The sequence below is a fragment of the Piliocolobus tephrosceles genome, chromosome 10 (assembly GCF_002776525.5).
Source record: "Piliocolobus tephrosceles isolate RC106 chromosome 10, ASM277652v3, whole genome shotgun sequence".
Lineage (NCBI taxonomy): Eukaryota > Metazoa > Chordata > Mammalia > Primates > Cercopithecidae > Piliocolobus > Piliocolobus tephrosceles.
Window position 1 is genome coordinate 44,836,722 of NC_045443.1, and position 20,399 is coordinate 44,857,120.

The following is a 20,399-nucleotide window of genomic DNA, read 5'->3' on the forward strand; positions in this document are numbered from 1 at the left end:
GGGAATGGAGAAAGAGGACAGGGCAAATCCGACTGTATTTTGTAATGAATTTGATGTAGGAGCAAAGGAAAGAGAAGACTCAGAGATAACACCCAGGTTTGGGTCTGAGCCACATTAAACAAGGACATGCCCCAGGGACATCAGAGGTCTCTCTGCATTGGGATTAAGAAGAGAGGAGGAAGCCCTGGCATGTCCAATAAACTCAATCATCTGGAAGATAGCTCAGTAGGTATATCCTTGACCTAGCATTGTGGGAGAAGATATGTCTGGAATGTGTGTTTTTGGGAGGAGTGAGAAAGGAATGTCAGCAGGCAGGATGTCTACAGATGGGGAGTTAGAAATCTGTCTTAGTATTGGTGGGACCCAGTTCAAAAGAGACTTCAGAGGGATTGATGGTTTAGACGAGTAATCTACATAGGACCTGTTTAGATGAACTTCAGTGGAATGAGGGATGATGTATTAGGATAATAAGGTTAGCTATAACAAACAACTGAGCTATAACAAAGCCACTGACACTTCTCACTCATGTTCTGTAGTCCAGTGAGGACCTAGGGGACAGGGGTAGCTCTAGCTCCATCCATTCATTCAAGGCTAGGTTCTTTCCATTATGTGGTATTGCTACATATGGCCTCTAAAATCATCACAGAATGGGAAGAGGGAATGCAGGCTGTATGGGAGATTTTCAAATGAGTCCAGCCTAGAAATGGCACACATTGCTTCTGCCTTCATTCCATTGTTCAGAACTTGATCCCATGGCATCCGTTTGACTGCAAAGGAAGCTGGGAAGTGTAGTTCAAATTTGGGAGGTCCTGTGCCCAGAAAGAGATACACAAATGTTGGTGTGTGTTGTGGAGCACTAGTAGTTTCTGGCGCAGGCAGGGAGAATGGCTGTGCATCTTGTAGGGATCACAGTAGTGTCTGTCCTGGGCTGGGATGGGAGTGTGCTCTCTGAGAATACCTTGGAAGGAAGCTGATTTGAGAGGATGTGTATGAGTGGTGCACACCCATGTGCTTTGCGGCTCAACAATCATTCCATTCTTTCCCTTTCTCGAGGTCTTCCACTGGATAAGATCTTAATTCTCTCACACCTTATCACTGAAATAACCTTGTGAATGCTTTATCCTCTACAATTTTCCCCACATCAAATCTAACTGGATATTATAGTCTAATTAATCTTCCTAAGACTTGGCCTATGTCATGCAATCCCTGTTCAATAATAACAATAACAATTTCAACAGCAGCAGCAATAATTTGTTGAATTACTGTGTGGAGCACTTTGAATGTAGTATCTCAATATATCTCGATCTTTGTAACAAGCCCGTGATGTATCATCATCATTCCCTGTGTACAGATGGAGCGACAGGAGTCCTGAGAGGTTCTTGCTGTGCTAATACAGTAGCCACTAGTCATGTGCAGCTACTTAAATTAATTAAATTAAATTTAATTGATTTAAATTAAATACGTTAAATTTAAATTAATTTAAATTAAATACAATTAAAAATTCAGTTCTTCAATCACACTAGTCACATATCAAGTATCCAATAGCCACATGTGATTAGTGGCCACCACTGTGGAGGGTGCAGATACGGAATATTTTCTTCCAGGCAGAAAGTCGATTGGATTGGACATCTGTGAGTTAGGGGCACTTGCCCAGGGTCACAGCAAATGGTGAAGCTGGGCCTCTGACCCCACCTGAGTCTAATGCTCTGCAATAGCTCTTCATTGCCTCCACAATTTAAAAAACGTTTAAGCCTGGCCTTAGCCTTGTACAGCCTGGTCTAGTACTACTTATACATAATTATTTCTCTTTCTTTTCTTACACAACCTCACTTTCCAGCACAGCAAGCTTGCTCACTGCTCTCCCATGCTCCTAATACGTCCACTCATAATATTTTTGCTCTCCTCCTTCTGTCTGCTCAGCTAATGAATTCTCCCCTGACCTTTAGGTTCAGATAGCTGAAATAGCTCTTGAAGCAGTTTCTTCTCTTCCATTCTCACTGCTTCTGCCTGAACCAACTCTGAAGCCCCTCATCATCTCTTGCCATGGCAGCCTTCTGCTGCTACTAATTCCACTTCCTGACATTTATTGAGTATCTACCATGTGCTAGGCACCCTTCCAAGCACTCCTCATCATAACACTTTGAAGTAGGTATTACTGCAGTCTCCATTTTAAAGACATGGTAATTAAAGCACTGTGGGGTGAAACTTGTCCAACTCATCTCTCTGCTTCTAGTGTTTCACAGGCAGTTCACCTTTACTCTATTACTCTGGCCATAGTTTTAAAACACAGAATTGTAAGTTTTCTTCCCCAGCCCCAAGGGGAGAGAGACAGCCTTCTTAACAGAGCATGCAAGGTCCTTTATATTCAGAACCTTTCTAATCTCCAAACCCGCTACTCCTCCTTCAAACTTGACATTCCAGCCACAAATGACTTACAGTTTCCCAAAGCGGTATTATTTCTTCCCTCTGGGCCATCACACATGTGGTTCCCACTGCCTGGAGTACCGTCCATCCTGGCCAGCTCTGAAGCCGTCCATGGCAATGCACTCCGGACCACGGGGCTTGCTTCCTCCTCCACAGGACGAGCACTTACTCTCCACCAGCGTCTCCTAAAGGAGGGCTGGCGCTGAGCTCACAGCCTTGACATCACTTCTCATTAAAATACACACTCCAAGATTCAAAATTTAATAGGCAGGGGTGGAGCTGGGTTTATTTTTTTATTTTTAAATAAGCTCCCAGATTATTCTAGAGTGAGGCAAATGTGCTTAACACTGGTTTACACCCCTTGTTTGCCAATTAAGCACACCCTGTCTAGATTCCTTGTGTATAATTGCTTTTGTTCTTGTTTTATTCTTACCTTCATTCACTCACACTCACCTATTCAACAAACATTTATTAAGGGGTCACTACATGCCAGACACACTTCTAGGTATTGATGTGAACAAAACTGGCACTGTCCCTGCTCATGAAGTTTATGGTCCAGAGGGGATGTGGTGGGTGGGATAATGGCCCTCAAAGATGTCCACATCCTCATCCCAGAACCTGTGGACATGTCACCTTCCACGGCAAAGGGATTTATTTTGCTGATGTGATGAAGTTAAGGATCTTGTGATGGTGAGATTATCCTGGACTATCCCCTTAATCACAGGGGTCCTTAGAAGAGAAAAGAAGGAGGAAGAGGGAGTTAAGGCATGTGGGTAGCCTCACTCTAGAAGCTGGAAAAGGCAGCCAGGCATGGTGGGCTCACACCTGTAATCCCAGCACTTTGGGAGGCTGAGGTGGGCGGATCATCTGAGGTCAGGAGTTCGAGAGCAGTCTGGCCAACATGGTGAAACCCCATCTTTACTAAAAATGCAAAAATTAGCTGGGTGTGATGGTGGAAGCCTGCAATCCCAACTTCTTGGGAGGCTAAAGCAGGAGAATCACCTGAACCCAGGAGGCAGAGATTGCAGTGAGCTGAGATTGCACCACTGCGCTCTAGCCTGGGTGACAGAGCAAGACTCTGTATCAAAAAAAAAGAACCTGGGAAAAGGCAAGGAAACTGATTTTCCCCTAGAGCCTCCAGAAGCAAGGCAGCCCTGATGTCCCTTTCATTTTAGCCCAGTGAAACCATTATTTGGACTCCTGACCTACAGAACCGTAAAATAATAAGTTTATGTTATTTTAAGTCAGTAAATTTGTGATAATTTGTTACAGCAGGAAGAAGAAGAAGAAGAAGAAGAAGAAGAAGAAGAAGAAGAAGAAGAAGAAGAAGAAGAAGAAGAAGAAGAAGAAGAAGAAGAAAAGAAGAAGAAGAAGAAGAAGAATGCAAGGGGTGTTGGTTATGTTTTGTTTTGTGCAGGTATATGATGGCCCTCCCCATGTGGATCCTAAGTGCTCTGTCAAAGCCCTTGTTATTGTGCTGGGATTTTCTCTCCAGCTCCTGGCTGCTACAGATCTGTCTCTTCCTTACAATAGTATGATCCCGAGGGTCAGGGTGAGGCGTTTAGGAGGATGAGGCTTGCGCTGATAAAAGGAAAGGTGAGATCAGATGCAGTGGCGCAAGCCTGTAATTCCAGCGCTTTGGGAGGCCGAGGTGGGAAGATAGCTTGAGGCCAGGAGTTGGGGACCAGCCTGGGCAACATAACGAGACCCGATCTCTAGAAAAAATAAATAACAAAAAATATTACCAGGTGTGGTGACACATACCTGTAGTCCTGGCTGCTTGGAAGGCTGAGGTGAGAGCATTGCTTGAATCCAGGTGTTGAAGGATGCAGAGCTATGATGGCGCCACTGTACTCCAGCTTGGGCAACAGAGTGAGACTCTGTTTAAAAAAAAAAAAAAATAGGGATTTGTGGGGAGCTGTACGTGAGGATAGAGTGCAGTCAAAAGGTGTTGGTCGCAGGGGTTCTCAGACTTTAGCGTGTGGAGGAATCTTCTGCGATACGGTGGGAGGGAACCTGGTTGATAGAGGGACGGGCAGAAGGAATTCTATTCACAGCGTACTCTAATATTTCGTAAATTTTACATATTAATTTTTAATAAGAAATTTTAATTTTAAACGAAAATACGCCTCTTTATATATACCTTTATTCAGAATAATATAATAATATATTCTGAATATACCTTTATTCAGAGGTAAAGATTTTTAATCCCCGCGGCTGGCTCGTATAAAGGCATATTTCCGGTCCCTTCCAAGGCCCAACTATCCTGACACCGCGGGTCTGGGGATGGGCCCAGGAATCCGCCTTTTTAGCAGGAATCCCCCAAACGACACCGGGGCTTCGCAAAGCGGCGGTGGCATCTGCGGTTCCGGGCGCGGGCGGCCTCCGGCCGGGGAGGGCGCTGTGCCGGCGGCGCTGGGGGCGGGCCGGGGGCGGAGCGCGGGGCTCCAGCTGCTCTGGCGGCTCCCGCGGCTCCGGCTGGCGGCTTCGGGCCCTGCACCTGTGAGTCTCGGCAGCGCTAGCCCTCGGCCCGCCCGGCGCCGCAGCCCTATGGCCCCGTCCCGGCTGCAGCTCGGCCTCCGCGCCGCCTACTCCGGCATCAGCTCCGTGGCCGGCTTCTCCATCTTCCTCGTCTGGACGGTGGTCTACCGACAGCCGGGGACCGCGGCCATGGGAGGGCTCGCAGGTACCCCGGGACGCTGGGCGGCGCGGGGCGGGTGCGCGGCTGCGGGGCGGGCGCTGTCAGCTGCTCCAGGACGCTCCTCCCGGGCGGCGCTTCCCCGCGGAGCGGGTGGAGTGTTTACTAGAAAACGGCGGTTGGCGGCGGCAGGCCCCACGCGGGCCCGGGCTCCTGGGCATTCCTGGGTGCCTCCGGGACCCGATGCCCGCCCGGGCGCCACCTGGGGGTGCCGATGACCCGCCACTGCCGGCTGCGCAGACCTGCCGCGCCGCCGGTGTTATCTGTCCCGACACACTGCCTGTCGCCCTCCGCCCAGTTGCCCCACGACAGTGTCTCCTCCGCGCGCCTGCGGCGCTGGTCCTCTCCTGTCCCCAAACAGAGACACACACACACACAGACACACACACACGCTTGTTCTGAGGGATCCCCTGCCCCCCGGGCGCCCCTTCCCCGGGTGTTGGGTGAGGGCAGAGAGAGAAGAAGTGGGAAAGGAAGAGGGCTAGGGGTGGCTGGGGAAGCCCATCTGCCTCCTTCCAGTGCGTACCCCATCCTCCGCAGAGCCCTCTGCTGAGACCCACCGGGAGGACCGTGTTAGGGATCTCATAGAAACTGGACATTCTCTTTCCACCCATGATGGTGCCTTTTTGCCACCCGTCTGCTGTGGCTCCTCAGCCAAGGTCTGCCAAATCCTGCAGCCCAGCCGCCCTTTTTGTGCTTCTGGGAGGGAAGGGGAAGCATCGGTGCGCTGATGGAGGCTCTGGGCTGACCAGTGCTCCTTGCTGTGCACATTTGGGATCGCAGTTTAACCTGTCTGTGCCATAGAGTTGATATGAAGATGAAAAATGTTGTCTCTACTTTCTAACATTTAAAAAAATGCTTTCTATGTGTCAGGCACTATGTTAAGCAACCTGCTTCCGTTATTTCATTTAATCCTTACATTAGTCTCAAGAAGTAGGCATTATTACGATGTCCATTTTACAGATAAGGAAACTGAGGCCTGAAGTTAAATAAATTGCTTACTCGGGATTACAGAGCTATATGAAATAATATGTGTGGGAAAGGACTTTGGGAAGAAAATACGGATAAGGATAATACTTTTACATATGATGATCATATTCCATTACTAAAATCCTCTGCCAAAAGAACTCTAAATGGAATAACTAAAAATAACTAATTTACTCAAGGCCACGGGGCACGCTGAGTGCCATCCCTGGGTAGAGTCGCGGCATGAGATGGGGTTAATGCCTTAGAAGAGGGGCATACATGGCCCCACCCTGCACAATGCCAACAAAGCACTGGGTCACCAAGAAGGGGGGGTGGGTACCGTGGCTAGGGTGTTCTCTGCCTGGCCAGCTGCCTCACCACCTGTGGGCTCCTGAGGACACCTGGCCCATCTCTGCGCATTATCTACAGAGCCCTAGTTCCTTTCCCCTCTGCACCCCGCCACTCTTCATGCTTTTCAAGGTTCACTTCTCCCTGCCACTTTTTTGTTTCCTATTGGGCCTGTTGCTTTCCCCTCTGGAAGGCGACGTCAGAGCCCTGTGATTGCATTGCTAAGACCTAAGGCGAGAGAAAGATGAGGAGGGAGGACCAGCCTGGGATCTCAGTGGGTTACGTTGAGTCTGGCCTGGTGCAAGTGGAGGTGACCCCTACCTGGCCGTTTGACCCCATCCTGGGCCACAGTTTCCTCATCTATTAGGAGTGGGAGGAGATGTCCCCGGAAGACATCTGACTTCCCTCCAGATCTGAAATCTTGCAGTGCTGCCCACTCCCTGCTTCTCCAGCTGCCTCCTAGAGGGCTGTGGAAAAGGCCTTCTTTCTTATACTCTAGGGAGTTGCCTGGGATTTTCTTCCCACCCAACTCTGCCCTCTCTCCCTCCCCCAGGCTTCCCTTGGCCTATGTGGCAGGCCAGCTGTGGAGCTGCCTTCAGAGAGAGGCGCTAGGGCAGCAGCCAGCTGGAGTAGGGTCCTGGCATCTCCCTGATGGTGTGATCTTTGACAGTGGCGGTGGAAGAGCCAAAACTGCTTGGTAGTGGTGGTGGTGGATGGTGGCAGCGAGAGGGATTGCCAAGCCTGGGCCTCCAACCTTCCCCACCATGAGTGGGTTCTCAGAGGGTCTGTGGCCAGTCAGCCTTCTTCCTCTTTTGGGGTTAAAGTGTCAGCAGATTTACTAACTTGTGAGCACCCTCCTTGTGACTCAGCATTTTATAGCTCAGAATCTGCTGAGTCACCCAAGGGCAGCCCCAATGTGCTCCTTCTCCCATGTTGGATCAGGCAAGGACTGATTGGGTGTGCCGGTTTCTGGAGCAGAGTCACGAAGCCCCTGGATCTGGTGGGCAGAGTGTTCACGGGTGGGGACACCCTCTCCCATCCTGATGGGCACCTTCGAAGAAGTGGCTTTGGAGAAAGGCAGTGGCAGAAGCAAGGCTGTTTTTCCTGGGGAGGCGGGCAGGTGTGGGTTGGATCTACCTGGTCTGGCTTTGCTGTGGGAGCCCTAGGGGAAAACACAGACTCTTGCTCTGGGTTTAGTAGACCAAGGAAAAAGGAAAAAGAAAAGTTGCTCCTGGAGTCTAAACAGCTCTAGGTTTTCCCCACGTGAGCTGTGAGCAAGAGCCCTGGAGCTCCAGGACTGTCTTCTTCCTAGGAAGGAGTAGAGGGGCCTGACCTAGGCCCAGTGTCCTTCTTGTCTGCGTTTACCCTGTGGGATCGCCCAGGTGTCTCCTGTCTCCTCACCTGCAGCCCAGCCACTGGGGATGCTTTCACCGCCCTCCCCTATGCCTTCCTTGCCCTTAGCTTATTTCCTGTGTGCCCAGAGGCCAAGCAGGGCTCTGCTCCTTGAAACAGGTAGGATGGAGCAATGGTGTGGTCTGGTGTGGGCTTGCAGCTAGTTGGGGTTGGTAACCTGTCCGTTCCACCCCGAGTTTTACAAACCAGGCTTCCTAGAGTCCCCAAGTGTGCTAAGGAAGAGTATTAGGGAGGTACATTGCCTCCTGCCTGATGTGTGGGAGGGGACCAGTGAGGGGCTCCACCTCCTTCAGTGACCCCCTGGGGTAGGGCTGGTGGAGAGCTCCCTCCCCAGGAGGGTGGTGGGAGCCAGGGCGTGGGCAGCAGGCCTGCCTCCAAACTTGGTGTGTGTTTATCTGGAGGGGAGGCCTCTGTGTAGGGCCTGGAGCAGGGTTGAGGGAAGGTGAGAGGTGGTTAAACCATGCCTGCTTATTAACAAAGAACAGGGCCTGAAACACCGCAGATGGCCGTCTTCCTCTCCCTCCTGCTGTCAGCCCTCTTTGGTATGTGCGTGTACGTGGGGGTGGGAGTTTTGGGCAACCACTGGATCGTGATCAGTGGACTAAGAGATGGCATCTTCATGGGCCCCTATTTCAGCATTTCCTAACCCAGAAACTGCTGAGTCACAGAGGAATTGTTCTGACCTTATTTTTCTCCCAAGCTGGCTTCTAGAATCTTTGAGTGGGAAAGGATCTTAGAGCTCAACTTCCCCAACCCCTTGTGGTACGAGGAGACAGAGGGCGAGGGGACCTGTTCCAGACAAGTGCCCATCAGACTGTTCCTTCAGTGTGCTCAGTGACAAGCCTTGTGCCTAGAGCCCTTTAAGAAACCAAACAGCTCCCTCAAATGAAAACATGGGACACATGTGAGGAGTGGGAGGGACTTCTGGGAAAGGTGGCTGCTGTAAAATCCAGATCTTGTAGGAGGGAAGAGGAAGCTATGAGATGATTGTCCTGTCCACCTCTGGCCCGCTCCAACATCCAGACTAGGTAGGAGGGACAGATGCTTGTCCTGGCCCACCCTGATCTCAGTGGGAGGGGGACCCACATTCTAGGCCCCCACCCCCTGAGGAAGAGTGGAGGTGGGCAGGGGCAGGGCTGGGAGAGTGTTCGAGGGGTCAAACAGTGGCAGGGACTAAGGGAAGCTGTAGGCTTGGTAGGCCTTCGCCCTCACTAGGGTAGAACCCTGGGCCCGGTTACCCAAACTGCCAGGACCCCTGGGCCCACCCATTTTTAGATGTGGAAACACCAGGGCTTTGGGACACAGCAGTGCCAGGCTCCCGATTTCTTGGCTTGGAGTCTCATGGATTTTTGTTCTTCACTGGACTGGCTGAGGACAGCCGAACTGGGACAGCCTCTGAGCTGGTAACCAGAGCATAGCTCCATGGTGACTAGCTTCCCCCTGCCTTTTTCCCCCTTAAAAAAAAACTATGAAATATTTTAGGCACATAAAAAAGGATAGACAACTTAACAAACACTCTTGTATTCATCACCCAGCCTAAGAAAATAGCATAGATAAAATAGCATAGATTCCCTCCAAGCACTTCCCCACCCGAACCACCCCATCAACTTCCCTTCCTTGTCTCCATTGCCAGAGATAACCACTTTCCCCAACCAGATGCTTATCCTTCCTGGGCACATTTGGTAACTACTCTGAGTGGCGTGTATGCAGCTGCCTTTTGGAAAGGCCTCCTGACTCCTAGGATGCAGTGGCCTGAGTGGCCCACACCTTGCAGTCCAACCAGCTGAGAGCCTGCAGCTGGCTCTGCCTCTTTCCTCATTTGTCCCTTGCCGGGATCCACCGCCCTGCCCGGACCCTTGCCAATGGAGTTGATGTTTGTTCCACTCTTTGGGCTGCACTAGCAGTCACTGCCTGGCACAGAGGGTTGTTCTGTATTGTATTGTATTGGCTGGGTGGCAGCTGGCATCCCAGGGGAAGTGTCCACCCAGGCGCAGAGACCAGGCCCAGGAAAAGCTGGGGACGGGGCGGGGGGTACAGGTGGTGATGGCCTGCCCTTTGCCGCAAAATGGAGGGAGTGGCATGAAGTCTGGCTAAGAACAATAAGGCCACTCAGGGGCTGCGTGACCCTGGAGTCTTCATGGCTGGACCTCTGCATCCTGCAAAACCAACTCAGGCAGTTTGGGAAGAGCCCTGCAGGCCCTGTGACTTTGAGACTGTGGCCTCTGAGGGCTGAGTGGAGGAGGAGCATGGGGCAGGAGCATGGCTTCCCTGCTCTGTGGCCCTCAGGGTAGACAGTGACAAGTTCCCAGAAAGCAGGCTGGGCTCCTGAGGCGCAGATTTTCTGGTTTTCAGGATCCTTTTATATTCTTGAAAAGTAGTGAAACTCCATGCAAATTTTATGTATGTGAGTTTTATCTATTGATATATACTATATTAGAAGTTAAAACGGAACTTTTTTAGCATTGTGAGAGTCATGTTTTCCAAAAAAAAAAAAAATGAGAATGGTGGGGTTTTGTATTTCTGCAGGTTTCTCTAATGTTGGGCTTACTAGCAAGCAGCTCAGTCTCTTACCTGCTTCTGATATCACAGCCCCTGAAAAGGAAAACTCCATTCTATGAGGGAGTGAGTGACAAGACCATATTCTTGGTATTCTTATGTAAATAGGCCTGGCCTAGTGGATCTACAGGGCCCTGGAGCACCCTGGAGACGGGCCCTGATGTCTCTCTCCTGCAGGGGTGCTGGCATTGTGGGTCCTGGTGACTCACGTTATGTACATGCAAGATTACTGGAGGACCTGGCTCAAGGGGCTGCGCGGCTTCTTCTTCGTGGGTGTCCTCTTCTCGGCTGTCTCCATCGCTGCCTTCTGCACCTTCCTCGTGCTGGCCATCACCCGGCATCAGAGTGAGGGCGGGTCCCAGGGAAAGAGGGCATGGGAGGGACAGCAGGGGGGATTTTAGCAGCATTCCCATCCTGGTTCCACAGGTTACCTCCAAAGAGACTGGGTGGATCACTTAACCTCCCTGGGCACGGGTTTTGTTATGTTCAAGTGGAGAGAACAAGTCCCCACCTCCCAAGTTAGGTGGATTCAGTGAAACTGATGTGCAGTCTTGAGCAGTGCATAGCCCATACAAACACCCATGATATTGGGACCCATTAGTCTCTGCCCAGCTCTGGGATGGGCGCGCCCTCTGGTGGCTGTGGCTGGAAGTAACCAGAGGCCCTTCTTCCTGGAGTCTGATGCTAAGCAGAGTGGATGATACAGACCTGTGATTGGCCAGCCCTGCCCTTTCCTAATCCCCATGGCCTCCTGCCTGAAAACCCTGGAATGTTCTAAAACGGTCCCCAGCCCCTAGGCCGTGGAACAGTAGTGGCCCGTGGCCTGTTAGGAACCAGGCCGCACAGCAGGTGAAGGGCAAGGGAGCCTTACCGCCTGAGCTCCGCCTCCTGTCAGGTCAGCGGTGGGCATTAGGAGCACAAACCCTGTTGTGAGGCACATGCAAGGGATCTAGGCTGCGTGCCCCTGATGATCTAATGCCTGACGATCTGAGGTGGAACGGTTTCATCCCAAAACCGTTTCCCCCAGTTTTTTTGTGGAATAATTGCCTTCCACAAAACCAGTCCCTGGTGCCAAAAAGGTTTGGGGACCATGGCTCTAAAACCTCCATCACAATCTCTTTCTGAAGGGTTGGTTCAGCTGCCGGGAGGTTGCAGGGATGTTGAGTGGGGAGGGTGGCCCTGGCCTTGTGGCCAGTGCAGAGGCTGAGGGCAGGGCCTGCTCAAGTCACTGTCGGTTCTTCTCTCCCTGCAGGCCTCACAGACCCCACCAGCTACTACCTCTCCAGCGTCTGGAGCTTCATTTCCTTCAAGTGGGCCTTCCTGCTCAGCCTCTATGCCCACCGCTACCGGGCTGACTTTGCCGACATCAGCATCCTCAGCGATTTCTGACCCAGGGGGTGAGGTCTCTGTACCCCGGGGGGGTCCTTAGGACCTGGACTCAGCCTCTGAGACATTGGGAGAGGCTACTCCCACCCCCTGGGGACCCCAGAACTGTGGCAAAAAATACACAGCAGGACGAGTGTGGTCTCCCAGGAAGCTGTCCTGCCCGTCCCCTTTGGGGGAGACCTGGGTGTGGTAGACAGGGGATCCTGCCATGTTGCTCCTCATCAGCCTGTCCAGAGGGCAGCTTTAGACCTCTACAAATGGATCTGTTTTCTTTCCTTTCCTTTTTTTTTTTTTTTTTTTTTTGAGATGGAGTCTTATTCTTATCACCCAGGCTGGAGTGCAATGGCCCAATCTCAGTTCACTGCAACCTCCGCCTCCCGGGTTCAAGCAGTTCTCCTGCCTCGGCCTCCCAAGTAGCTGGGATTACAGGCATCTGCCACCATGCCTGTCAAATTTTTGTGTTTTTAGTAGAGACGGGGTTTTGCCATGTTAGCCAGGCTGGTCTTGAACTCCTGACCTCAGGTGATTTCACCCGTCTCAGCCTTCCAAAGTGTTAGTATTACGGGCGTGAGCCACTGTGCCCAGCCTGGATCTGTTTTCTTAGCACGCAGTGAGGAATCTTTGTATGTAAGGCCAGGGCAACAAAGTCAAGAGGTTAAGGGGTAGGGCCATGAGGCCTGGACCTATGCTGCAGGCAAGGGCTTTCATCCCTGCTGCCCTAGGCACTCTCTTCCCAGGGCCAGGGTGGGCACCTGGGGAGGTCAGTTCAGGAATATCTAGCAGAGACCTCTTAAGCCCCCATCCCAACACCCCATCCTGTTGTTCCCAGAGCTGGTCTCCCATGAGTGTGCTAGAGCCAAACAGCCATGGCCCCCCACCCATCTCACCCACACACACAGGCACCCACGTACCCCGGAGGACTTCCCAAATGAGGCCAGACTCAGGGTCATGGGGAATGTGCTCTCGCCCCTGGAAGGGCTTTGGGGCAGGGGGCAACATGGCAGAGGCTGGAAGGAGCCCCCAAACCTGCTCCCATGCCCCTCTAGCCCTGTGTTTCCACTCTGCCTTCTCAGAGTGCCCTTACTGCACCCGGACCACCGGCCAGGAGAGACCTTCTCTCCCACTCCAGCCCCTCACTGCCCTTCAACTAGAGCTTTCACCTTTTTACATTTCCCTTCTGAAGGACACAAGTCTGCTTTCCTGCCCATACACTGGCCCAAGGGCTCACCTAACTTGGGAGGGAAGGGGCTGTTGTTACAAGGATGATTTTATGTTAGGCTGCCATTTTGCACGGTCTCCCCCTTCCCACCTGATGTGTCCTGCCCCTCAGCTCTTTGCCTTATCTGTGTCACTGTCACTTTAGCAAAAATACAGCGGCCATTTGTATCAGCCTCTGGTGGTTGCTTGTGAGGTGGGAATCCTGTGGGGACAGGTGGACTTTGGGAGGAGTGGGCAGGGAGGCAGTGCTAGTGGCAGTTCTCGGGCTGTCTGATTAAGCTATTCCCCTAGTTCAGTTGTGCCCTGGAGGGCAGGGGACAGGGTCAGTCTCTCTGGGATTGGAGGCCCTCTTGCCTTGGCCCTCCTGGCATGGGGTAACCACCAGCTCAGCTCTCCTCCTCCAACTCTCCTCTCTCTAGCACACCCCAGCCAGGGCAAGGATGCCCACGGGCATAGCTGCAGCAACCCCTGCCTGTGGGATTTGGTGTCCACACCCAAGAGGCCAGGCCAGATGCGAAAGGGATTAACACCTCTTCCCTCACACCCTGCCAGGCTGCTGGGAGCTTGGGCCAGGTCTAAGGTAATGAGGTGCTCGTCTTCCTGCTGGAAAAACCGGGCCGATTCAGACCCACAAAGGCAGGTGCTGCCAGCCTGGCGCCTTCCTCTCTGCTGAGGCTGGGCGAGCTTGTCCGGGCCTGTGCCTCACCCCTTCTCTCTTCCAGGCTCAACGTATGCTTAATCAGGCATGGTGCATCAGAGCAGGAAGGAACCATCAACAGTGTATACTTCTGGAGCCTTCTACTAATAAACAGAGGCCCCAGAAGACTATTTGACTTACCTGAGCTCCCAGCTGGGACTTAAACCCAGGCGTGTCTGAGTCACAACTGTTTGGGGATGCCGTGGTGAGCTGGGGCTGAGCTCTTGTATTCCCACTCCCCCACCCGACCCCCACTTCCACCATATCAGGGCTGGTCTCTGTGGACTCAGCCCAGGGCTGCCTCCTCTTTGTCACCCCAAAGTGGGGCAGCCAGGGATAGCCAGGGTGTGTTCAGAATGGGTTCTTCCTGCAGGGCACGAAGGGCAAAGAGTTAGAGGGGCTGCAGCCCAGACCACCCTGGTCCCTCCTCCGGCACTGACTCAGACCCACACTGTGCCGTGCATCCGTGTGCCCTGCACACCCGCTTGACGGCACACTGCTCACTTCCGGGGGGGCCTTGCAGAGGCACTTTTAAAGCAAATAAAACATTTATTGTTCAGATTTTTTTCCATTTTGTTCCTTTTTACAAAAACATGCATACATACACAGGGTATGGTGGGTCCTAGGAAAGACACACACACACACACACACCTCACACGCTCACACACACTCCTCACTCACGCACGTGCTCACACACATTTTCCTTCTTGACCCCAGGCCTGGACCCCCAACAGCCTTGAAGACTTTGCCAGAGCAGCCTCCCCTCCTCCATGTCGGTATCTTCTCTCCCACCCCTTCCCCCTCAGCCAGGCTAGTCCTATGTGGGGTGGGAGTCAGAGCTGTGGTCGGGGAGACCCCAGAAACAGAAGGCTCCCGGAGGGGGCAGTGGTCGAGGGATCCCAGGGGTATGCTGTGCTTCCGGGGGAGATGAAGGGTTTGGCACCATTGGATCAGGAAGCACAGGAGTCCCAGAGCACCCATCCGCTCCACCAGGGCATCGCCAGGAGGTTGATGTAGGGGGCCTCTGGCGAGGACACAGACCAGATGAGGGCTGCCAGTCTCAGCTGTCAGGGAGCTTCGTCTCAGTGCCCGGTGGTAAGGGAAGCTTCCAGAGTCATCTGAGGAAGCAGGTGAGAGGGACTCCCCCTGTACTCAGGAATATGGGACCTATTGGCTCCCCACTACCCGCCAGCCCCTAGAGCCTAGGAAGGGCCGGCCTGCCTGAGGCCAAGTTCACATTTCTGTGTGGAGCCCGGGGCTGTGTGCAAAGTCTGGGGTTTGCAGAGCCAGGAATAGTGGTTAAGGGTGAGCCCGACGGAGCCGGAGCCAGTCCTCCTCTGTGCAGTCCTGAGGAAGGGGGGCCACAGCCAGGGCCCACACCGGAGGGAAGAATGTGTTCTCGAGAGCCCTGTGGGGGTCGCTGCCCAGCCCGCCTCCTCTCAGGGTCCTCTCCAGTCCCCATTCTAGACCCAGGGATTTTCTCAGGCTCCCTGGGATGACTGTCAAGGCAGGCAGGCTGTTCTCTCGTCCCAACTACCTGCCCACAGGATCTCTAAAGACCCAGGAATGGGGGCTACTGCCAGGGGTTAGAAGAGAACCAGGTCCCAAGGGCATGGTGGGCGGGCAGATGGTTCCAGAGCCTCAGAGATTCATAGGTTCTTCTTCCTCCACCAGCTGCTCCGAGGGCCTGCGAGGAGGGACAGGGTGGGACGCTGGAGCGCCAGGGCTGCAGGGAGGGCCTCAGCTGAGCTTCCTCTCAACCCTGGTCAGGAAGCCTGAGGGTTGGGGTGGCTGCACAGGGGACCTGGGGTCTTCAAGCAGGGAAGAATGAAGCGGTGGAGAGGCTGTGGGCCCAGGGCGGGGGGTCTGGCATTACCTGTCTTCAGCCAGGATGCCCACAGAGAGGGATGCCAGTGCGGTCACTGCCTCCACTTCTTCTTTGTCAGCCCCTGGCACTCTAGGCACCCAGGAGTCTGGACAGGAGGCCAGGCGCTGCATGCAGCCCCAGTATTTACCTGGGGTAAGATGCCAGGTCAGAAAGGGTTGGAGAAAGCACCCCCCCCCCCCACACCATGTCCTAGACTGGATATTGAGGTTGGTGTCTCAGGCCCGGGGCCCCGGAGTAGCGGGCCTGTCCTCCACTTGGGGTTGGCTCTCCCACCTGCCCCTCTCCTCACTTCGCTCCCCCTCCCCCACAGCCTGACAGGGTAAGCAGAGTGGGTTCAACATGGCTGTGAGGGGATCCTAGCAGGTGCCCAGCCTTTCTCTCATCCCCTGTGGCTGCAAGGCCACCTTTGACTCATTCCCCACAGGTGCGGGGCTCCTGAGAGCATCAGGAGGGCCTGCTTGCCTGCAGACAGGGTCTGTGTCACAGTGACCTCCCAGAGCCCCAAGCTCGGGCCTCCCACTTAAATGCAGCCCCCACCAGTGCTCAGCCCAGCACTCAGGAAAGCAGGGCCTGGGAGGTGGGAAGAACACGACGTGGGAGAGCTGACCATCACCACGGCCGCTCTGCATGGGTGCCCAGGCCAGAAGAATGCTCCTCCTGCCTGCTGCTGTGAGGAACCATGTCCTGGAACCTGGCTCAGTGTGAGGGTACCCACCGTAAGAGGAATCAGCCATGTCTTTACCATCGTGGCCCCTGTACCTAGCCCTTGATATGGGAATCTATTTTATTCATTTTTATCCCTAGTACAGATTATGAGTCTTGACATAAGATGCTCAATAGATATTGAGTTGAAGTTGAAAATTTAAAGTACTTTACAAATGTGGGGGTTATCCTAAGACCCAGCCCCCAAGCCAGCAGAGCTCCTGAGACCCCCGTGGCCAGGACTGAGGGGAGGGATGGGAACGAGGCCTTTTGGCAAACAAGGCCTGAGTGTTGCTGTTCACCTGGCCCTGGTCTAGGGCTGTAGCTAGAGATGGAGGCCAGTCACGACCTTGAGGGGCCACTGTCTGCTGGGCCCTGCCGGCTCCGTCGGGAAGGCTCAGAGGACACCCCCTGGCTCGGGGGGTGCTCACCATTGCTGCCCGGGTCATTCACAGGATCTTACTCCAGACCAACAGCAGGTCACCTGGCTGGCACTGGAAGCCCTAGGACTCTGGCCACGTGGGGCAGGGTACCACCAAGATCCTTCAGTCTGAGCTCAGCGCGTGTCCCATCTCCACACTTACTGTGCACCCGGATCACGGCCTCCAGAGAGCGGATGGCATTGAGGTTGGGTTTCTGTTTCCAGCCTTCTTCTGAAAGGGGATCCACCTATAGAAAACAGTACATCAGCCACCAGTCTCAGGGACCCACAGGCCCAGCTCACTCCCACCCCAGGGGCCCCGGCCTGCTTGCCACAAGCACACTCTACCTAGGCCAGGAGACGCTGCCCAGACCTAACTTGGAACAGAGGCTTCCGCTTCGCCTACCTTGTTTCAGGCCTGGCCACTCCCACCCTGTCCCACCCCATCTGCCTGCTCTTTGGGTAGTCCTGGGAGAGCCAGGCTAACCTGCCTGACAGAAACACGGATAGGGGAGGGAGATGGCTCACCTTGTTACCCAGAAGAGCAGCCACACAGGCCTCAGAGGCGTCGCAGATGGCTGTGAGGTCATGGCCACCCTCCAAGGCCAGCACCACTGCACCTCCTGCCAGGTTCATCAGTTGCTGCGTCATGTACCCAAAACCTAGAGGTTGTGTGGGGAGAAATGGGAGGGGCGGGAGTGGAGAGGTGACCCCGTTCCCTACCCCTGTGGCTTCCCTGCTTGCTTCCTCCCTAATAAAGAATGACTCACATGGATCAATCACCGTTTCCAAAGTGCTTTCACATTGAATGTCGTGCAAAACCTACTAGTATGCTTCACTCAAGGCTCAGGGAGGTTAAGGGCCTTGGGAAAGGCCCCACAGCTAGTAGGTGGCAGCAAGGCAGAACTTGAACTTGGGTCATTGACTGTAGCCTGTGTCTTTTTCACTGAGCTGCACCCTCTCCTCTTTCTGTCCTGTGGGCCCTGTGGCCCAGTGGGCTGAGTGGGCGCCCTCTATCCTGAGAGTGCTGCTCCTCTCTCCCTTCCTCTGGAGGAGCCGCCAGCCCACCTGGGATCAACCCAGCTGGGGTGGGGAGTCCCATGGCTGAGCTTCCTGCCTACTGGAATTAAGTCCCCATGAGTATGACCTGGTCAAGCCCTCTATGGTGAACCAGCCTGGTCCTGAGAAAGGGCCTGGGCTGTGCTCAGATCCCGGGGGCCAGCCGCCATACTCCAGTCCTCAGGCTGAAAGTACTGGGCTGGCCACTGCCACCTTCCCTTTCAGCCTTGGGAGTGCCTCCCCACTCCCCGCACCGCCTCCCCACTGCCCGCACCGCCTGGCTCTCAGTCCCTGTATCTCCCCCTCAGCTGAGGCTCCCTTACATTTGGCAGAAACATGGTAGCCACCCAGTGGGGCTGGGTGACCCTCAGCAGCATCAAATCCAGCAGACACCAGGACTAGGTCTGGAGAGAACTCTCGGGCAATGGGCATCACGACTGTCCTGTGAGATCACAAGAAGTGGTGATCATCATACTGTGCAGGGTTGCCAGGGGCGGTTCTGCCAACGTTGCAGTGGGGCACCCTGTTCTTAGGCCTCCAAGGCTCCCAGTGCCCCAGCACAACTGGCAGATTTCTCTGACCTCCTTGATCTTGGCTGGCCACCCATGTCCCTGGCACACACACCCTGGACTCAGCCCCCTAGGGGACTTAACTAGCAAAAGGCAGAAAGGAGCCAAGGATGGGGCACCAGAGGGAATGAAAGAGGAGTGTGTGTGACCGTGTGTGTGTGCACGTGTGTGTGCATGGAAGCATCTGTGGGGTGCAGCGGCCTGAGCCACAGGGAAAGGGTAATCTCACGGCCTTGCAGAGATGGACTCGGGTCATGAGGCTTCAGGGACTAGAAATGCTCAGTCCTTTGGACTGAGTTGACCACACCCAGCTACTCACTACTTGAGAGCTGAGTGGGGACAACTAGGTCCTCTGAGGTCCTGGGCCACCTGGCTACATTCTCTCCATCCTCTCCCTCTTCCAGCCCTCCCCCACAACTGCCTCCCTCTACCCTGATCCAACTCTGGGGTCTGCTTGGGTGTTCTTCGTAGCCCTGGGCTCTGAGAAGACTCCAGGAACTCCAGCCCAGGGCTCTCATAGAATTAGCTGTCATGGAGATAACTCCAGAAAAGTGTCTGAAGATCCATTTCCAGAATTCTCTTTTCCCAAATGGAGTGCAGGGACCCCAGTGTGAAATATATAAGGGCTCCTGAACAAATCCCAAAGGCCCTCTTCCAGAATGACTTTTTTTTAAGTTACTCCCCCAATATGGACATTATCTGCTTTCTCTCTTTCTCCACAATGTAAATGTCTGCTCTTCTGCTCAAAGCCCACCTCCTACAGGCAGCCTTCTCTGACTAAATGTGCCAGCTCTGCTCACTCCACTGCCCATCTGCCAGCAATCATTTTGACATTGGCTCTTGGTAATGTATGCCTTTGCAAAGCACGCTTTGACTTTTGCGTTCTTCTCTCTGTGTGTCCTATTCTCACTAGTGTTCACCTACAGTGTCTAGGAACTGGTGGGGACAGGCTGACAATCCAACTGATCACCTCCACCCTGGTGCTCTTGGAAGAACGGACAGGAGAGGGTGGCCTTGCCCCTCTGGGCCCCCAGAGCACATACCTGAAAGCAGCCAGGTACTCAGGATCCCCCATGGGGGGATCCAGACCTCCAGTCCAGGCCACGTTGACATTGAAGCCCTCACCGCTGCCAGCCCCTACCTGGAAAGCAGGAGGCAAGAGAGACATGAGGACAGCAGAGTCCCAGGAGGGGAACACCAGCTTGTTAGAGCTGCCACCCCAGCTCATCCAGCCTCCTCATTTCCAGATAGGGAAGTTGAGGATCAGAGAGGCTCAGCAGTCTACCCAGGATCACACAGCTCATCATGACAGAGGCAGAGTAAGTGCCAGGAGGAGAGTCAATGAGGCTGGAGGATGTGGCTCTGACATGCGGTTACCTCATCCACAGCCCCACTCCCCGGGAAGAAGTTGCCATCGTCATGGCGATGCAGGGAGATGTAGAGCACACTGGGGTCTTGGTAGAAGGTTTGCTGGGTGCCGTTGCCATGGTGCACGTCCTGTGTAGGGAGATGGGCAGTGATTAGGGAAGGCAGAGAGACGGAGGCCAGGACAGATTAGAAGGGTTTCAAGGTCAGTGGCCATTCTGAGGTCAGGACCCTAGACTGGGGATCAGGAACCTGGGGTTCCTAGAGCCAGATGGTTGAGTGGCCCCAAGTAATCCACTGCCCAGCTCGGAACCTCGGCCTCTCTGTGCTGGACAGGGCTGGCTGTAATATAAGATCCTGAAGGAGAGGAGGTGTCCCAATCTCAGGCCAGCCCACCTGAGGGAGTAACTGTGTGGACATGGGGTTAGTGGCAAGGAGAGGGAAGGGTTCAGGGTTACACACATCAGGAACCACTCTGTCTTGCATAAAGTCATGAAGTTATGAGGCGATCAGAAACCAAGCTCGGTTACAGAGTGGCAGGTACACGAGGCCCAGCCCCATCCCTCTTAGGGAAAGCTGGGCCCTACACTTGACTCACAGGACCATGCGGGGACTCAAGTGTGCAAAGGTCCTCCACTGTTCTCAACATCTGCTTAGAAACGTCTCTTTCACAGCTGTCAGTGCAGAAG

The 20,399-nt window shown here is 53.8% G+C and overlaps 2 protein-coding genes and 1 long non-coding RNA gene across 15 annotated transcripts in view; 2 read left to right on the top strand and 1 right to left on the bottom strand.

The window, feature by feature from the left end:
* The first annotated feature begins 4,661 nt into the window (after positions 1–4,661).
* On the top strand, positions 4,662–14,267 carry SLC48A1 (solute carrier family 48 member 1). 3 transcript variants are annotated; one of them, XM_023231240.2, is made up of 4 exons: positions 4,817–5,110; positions 10,583–10,750; positions 11,658–11,802; positions 13,732–14,267. In XM_023231240.2, the coding sequence occupies exons 1-3, from the start codon at positions 4,975–4,977 to the stop codon at positions 11,792–11,794; spliced, it is 441 nt and encodes a 146-aa protein (XP_023087008.2). In that variant the 5' UTR covers positions 4,817–4,974; the 3' UTR covers positions 11,795–11,802; positions 13,732–14,267. The 3 variants fall into 3 exon arrangements, with proteins under 3 accessions (XP_031792160.1, XP_023087008.2, XP_023087007.2); XM_023231239.2 differs by having other exon boundaries at positions 4,820–5,110; positions 13,429–14,267; XM_031936300.1 differs by lacking the exon at positions 10,583–10,750 and having other exon boundaries at positions 4,662–5,110; positions 11,658–14,267.
* HDAC7 (histone deacetylase 7) overlaps positions 14,236–20,399 on the bottom strand; it is a 38,879-nt gene continuing 32,715 nt past the window's right edge. For all 11 annotated transcript variants that reach the window (XM_023231230.3, XM_023231229.3, XM_023231237.3 and 8 more), the window contains 7 exons: positions 19,723–19,842; positions 19,389–19,486; positions 18,100–18,218; positions 17,246–17,379; positions 16,881–16,965; positions 15,583–15,721; positions 14,236–15,393 (listed from right to left, as the gene is read on the bottom strand). In XM_023231230.3, coding sequence (XP_023086998.1) covers positions 15,348–15,393; positions 15,583–15,721; positions 16,881–16,965; positions 17,246–17,379; positions 18,100–18,218; positions 19,389–19,486; positions 19,723–19,842 — 741 coding nt within the window. In that variant the 3' untranslated portion in view covers positions 14,236–15,347. The remainder of the gene's footprint in view (positions 15,394–15,582; positions 15,722–16,880; positions 16,966–17,245; positions 17,380–18,099; positions 18,219–19,388; positions 19,487–19,722; positions 19,843–20,399) is intronic.
* Positions 16,137–17,496, top strand: LOC111555302. The gene is made up of 2 exons (XR_002735485.2): positions 16,137–16,310; positions 16,752–17,496. It is a non-coding gene; the product is annotated as an uncharacterized LOC111555302 (long non-coding RNA).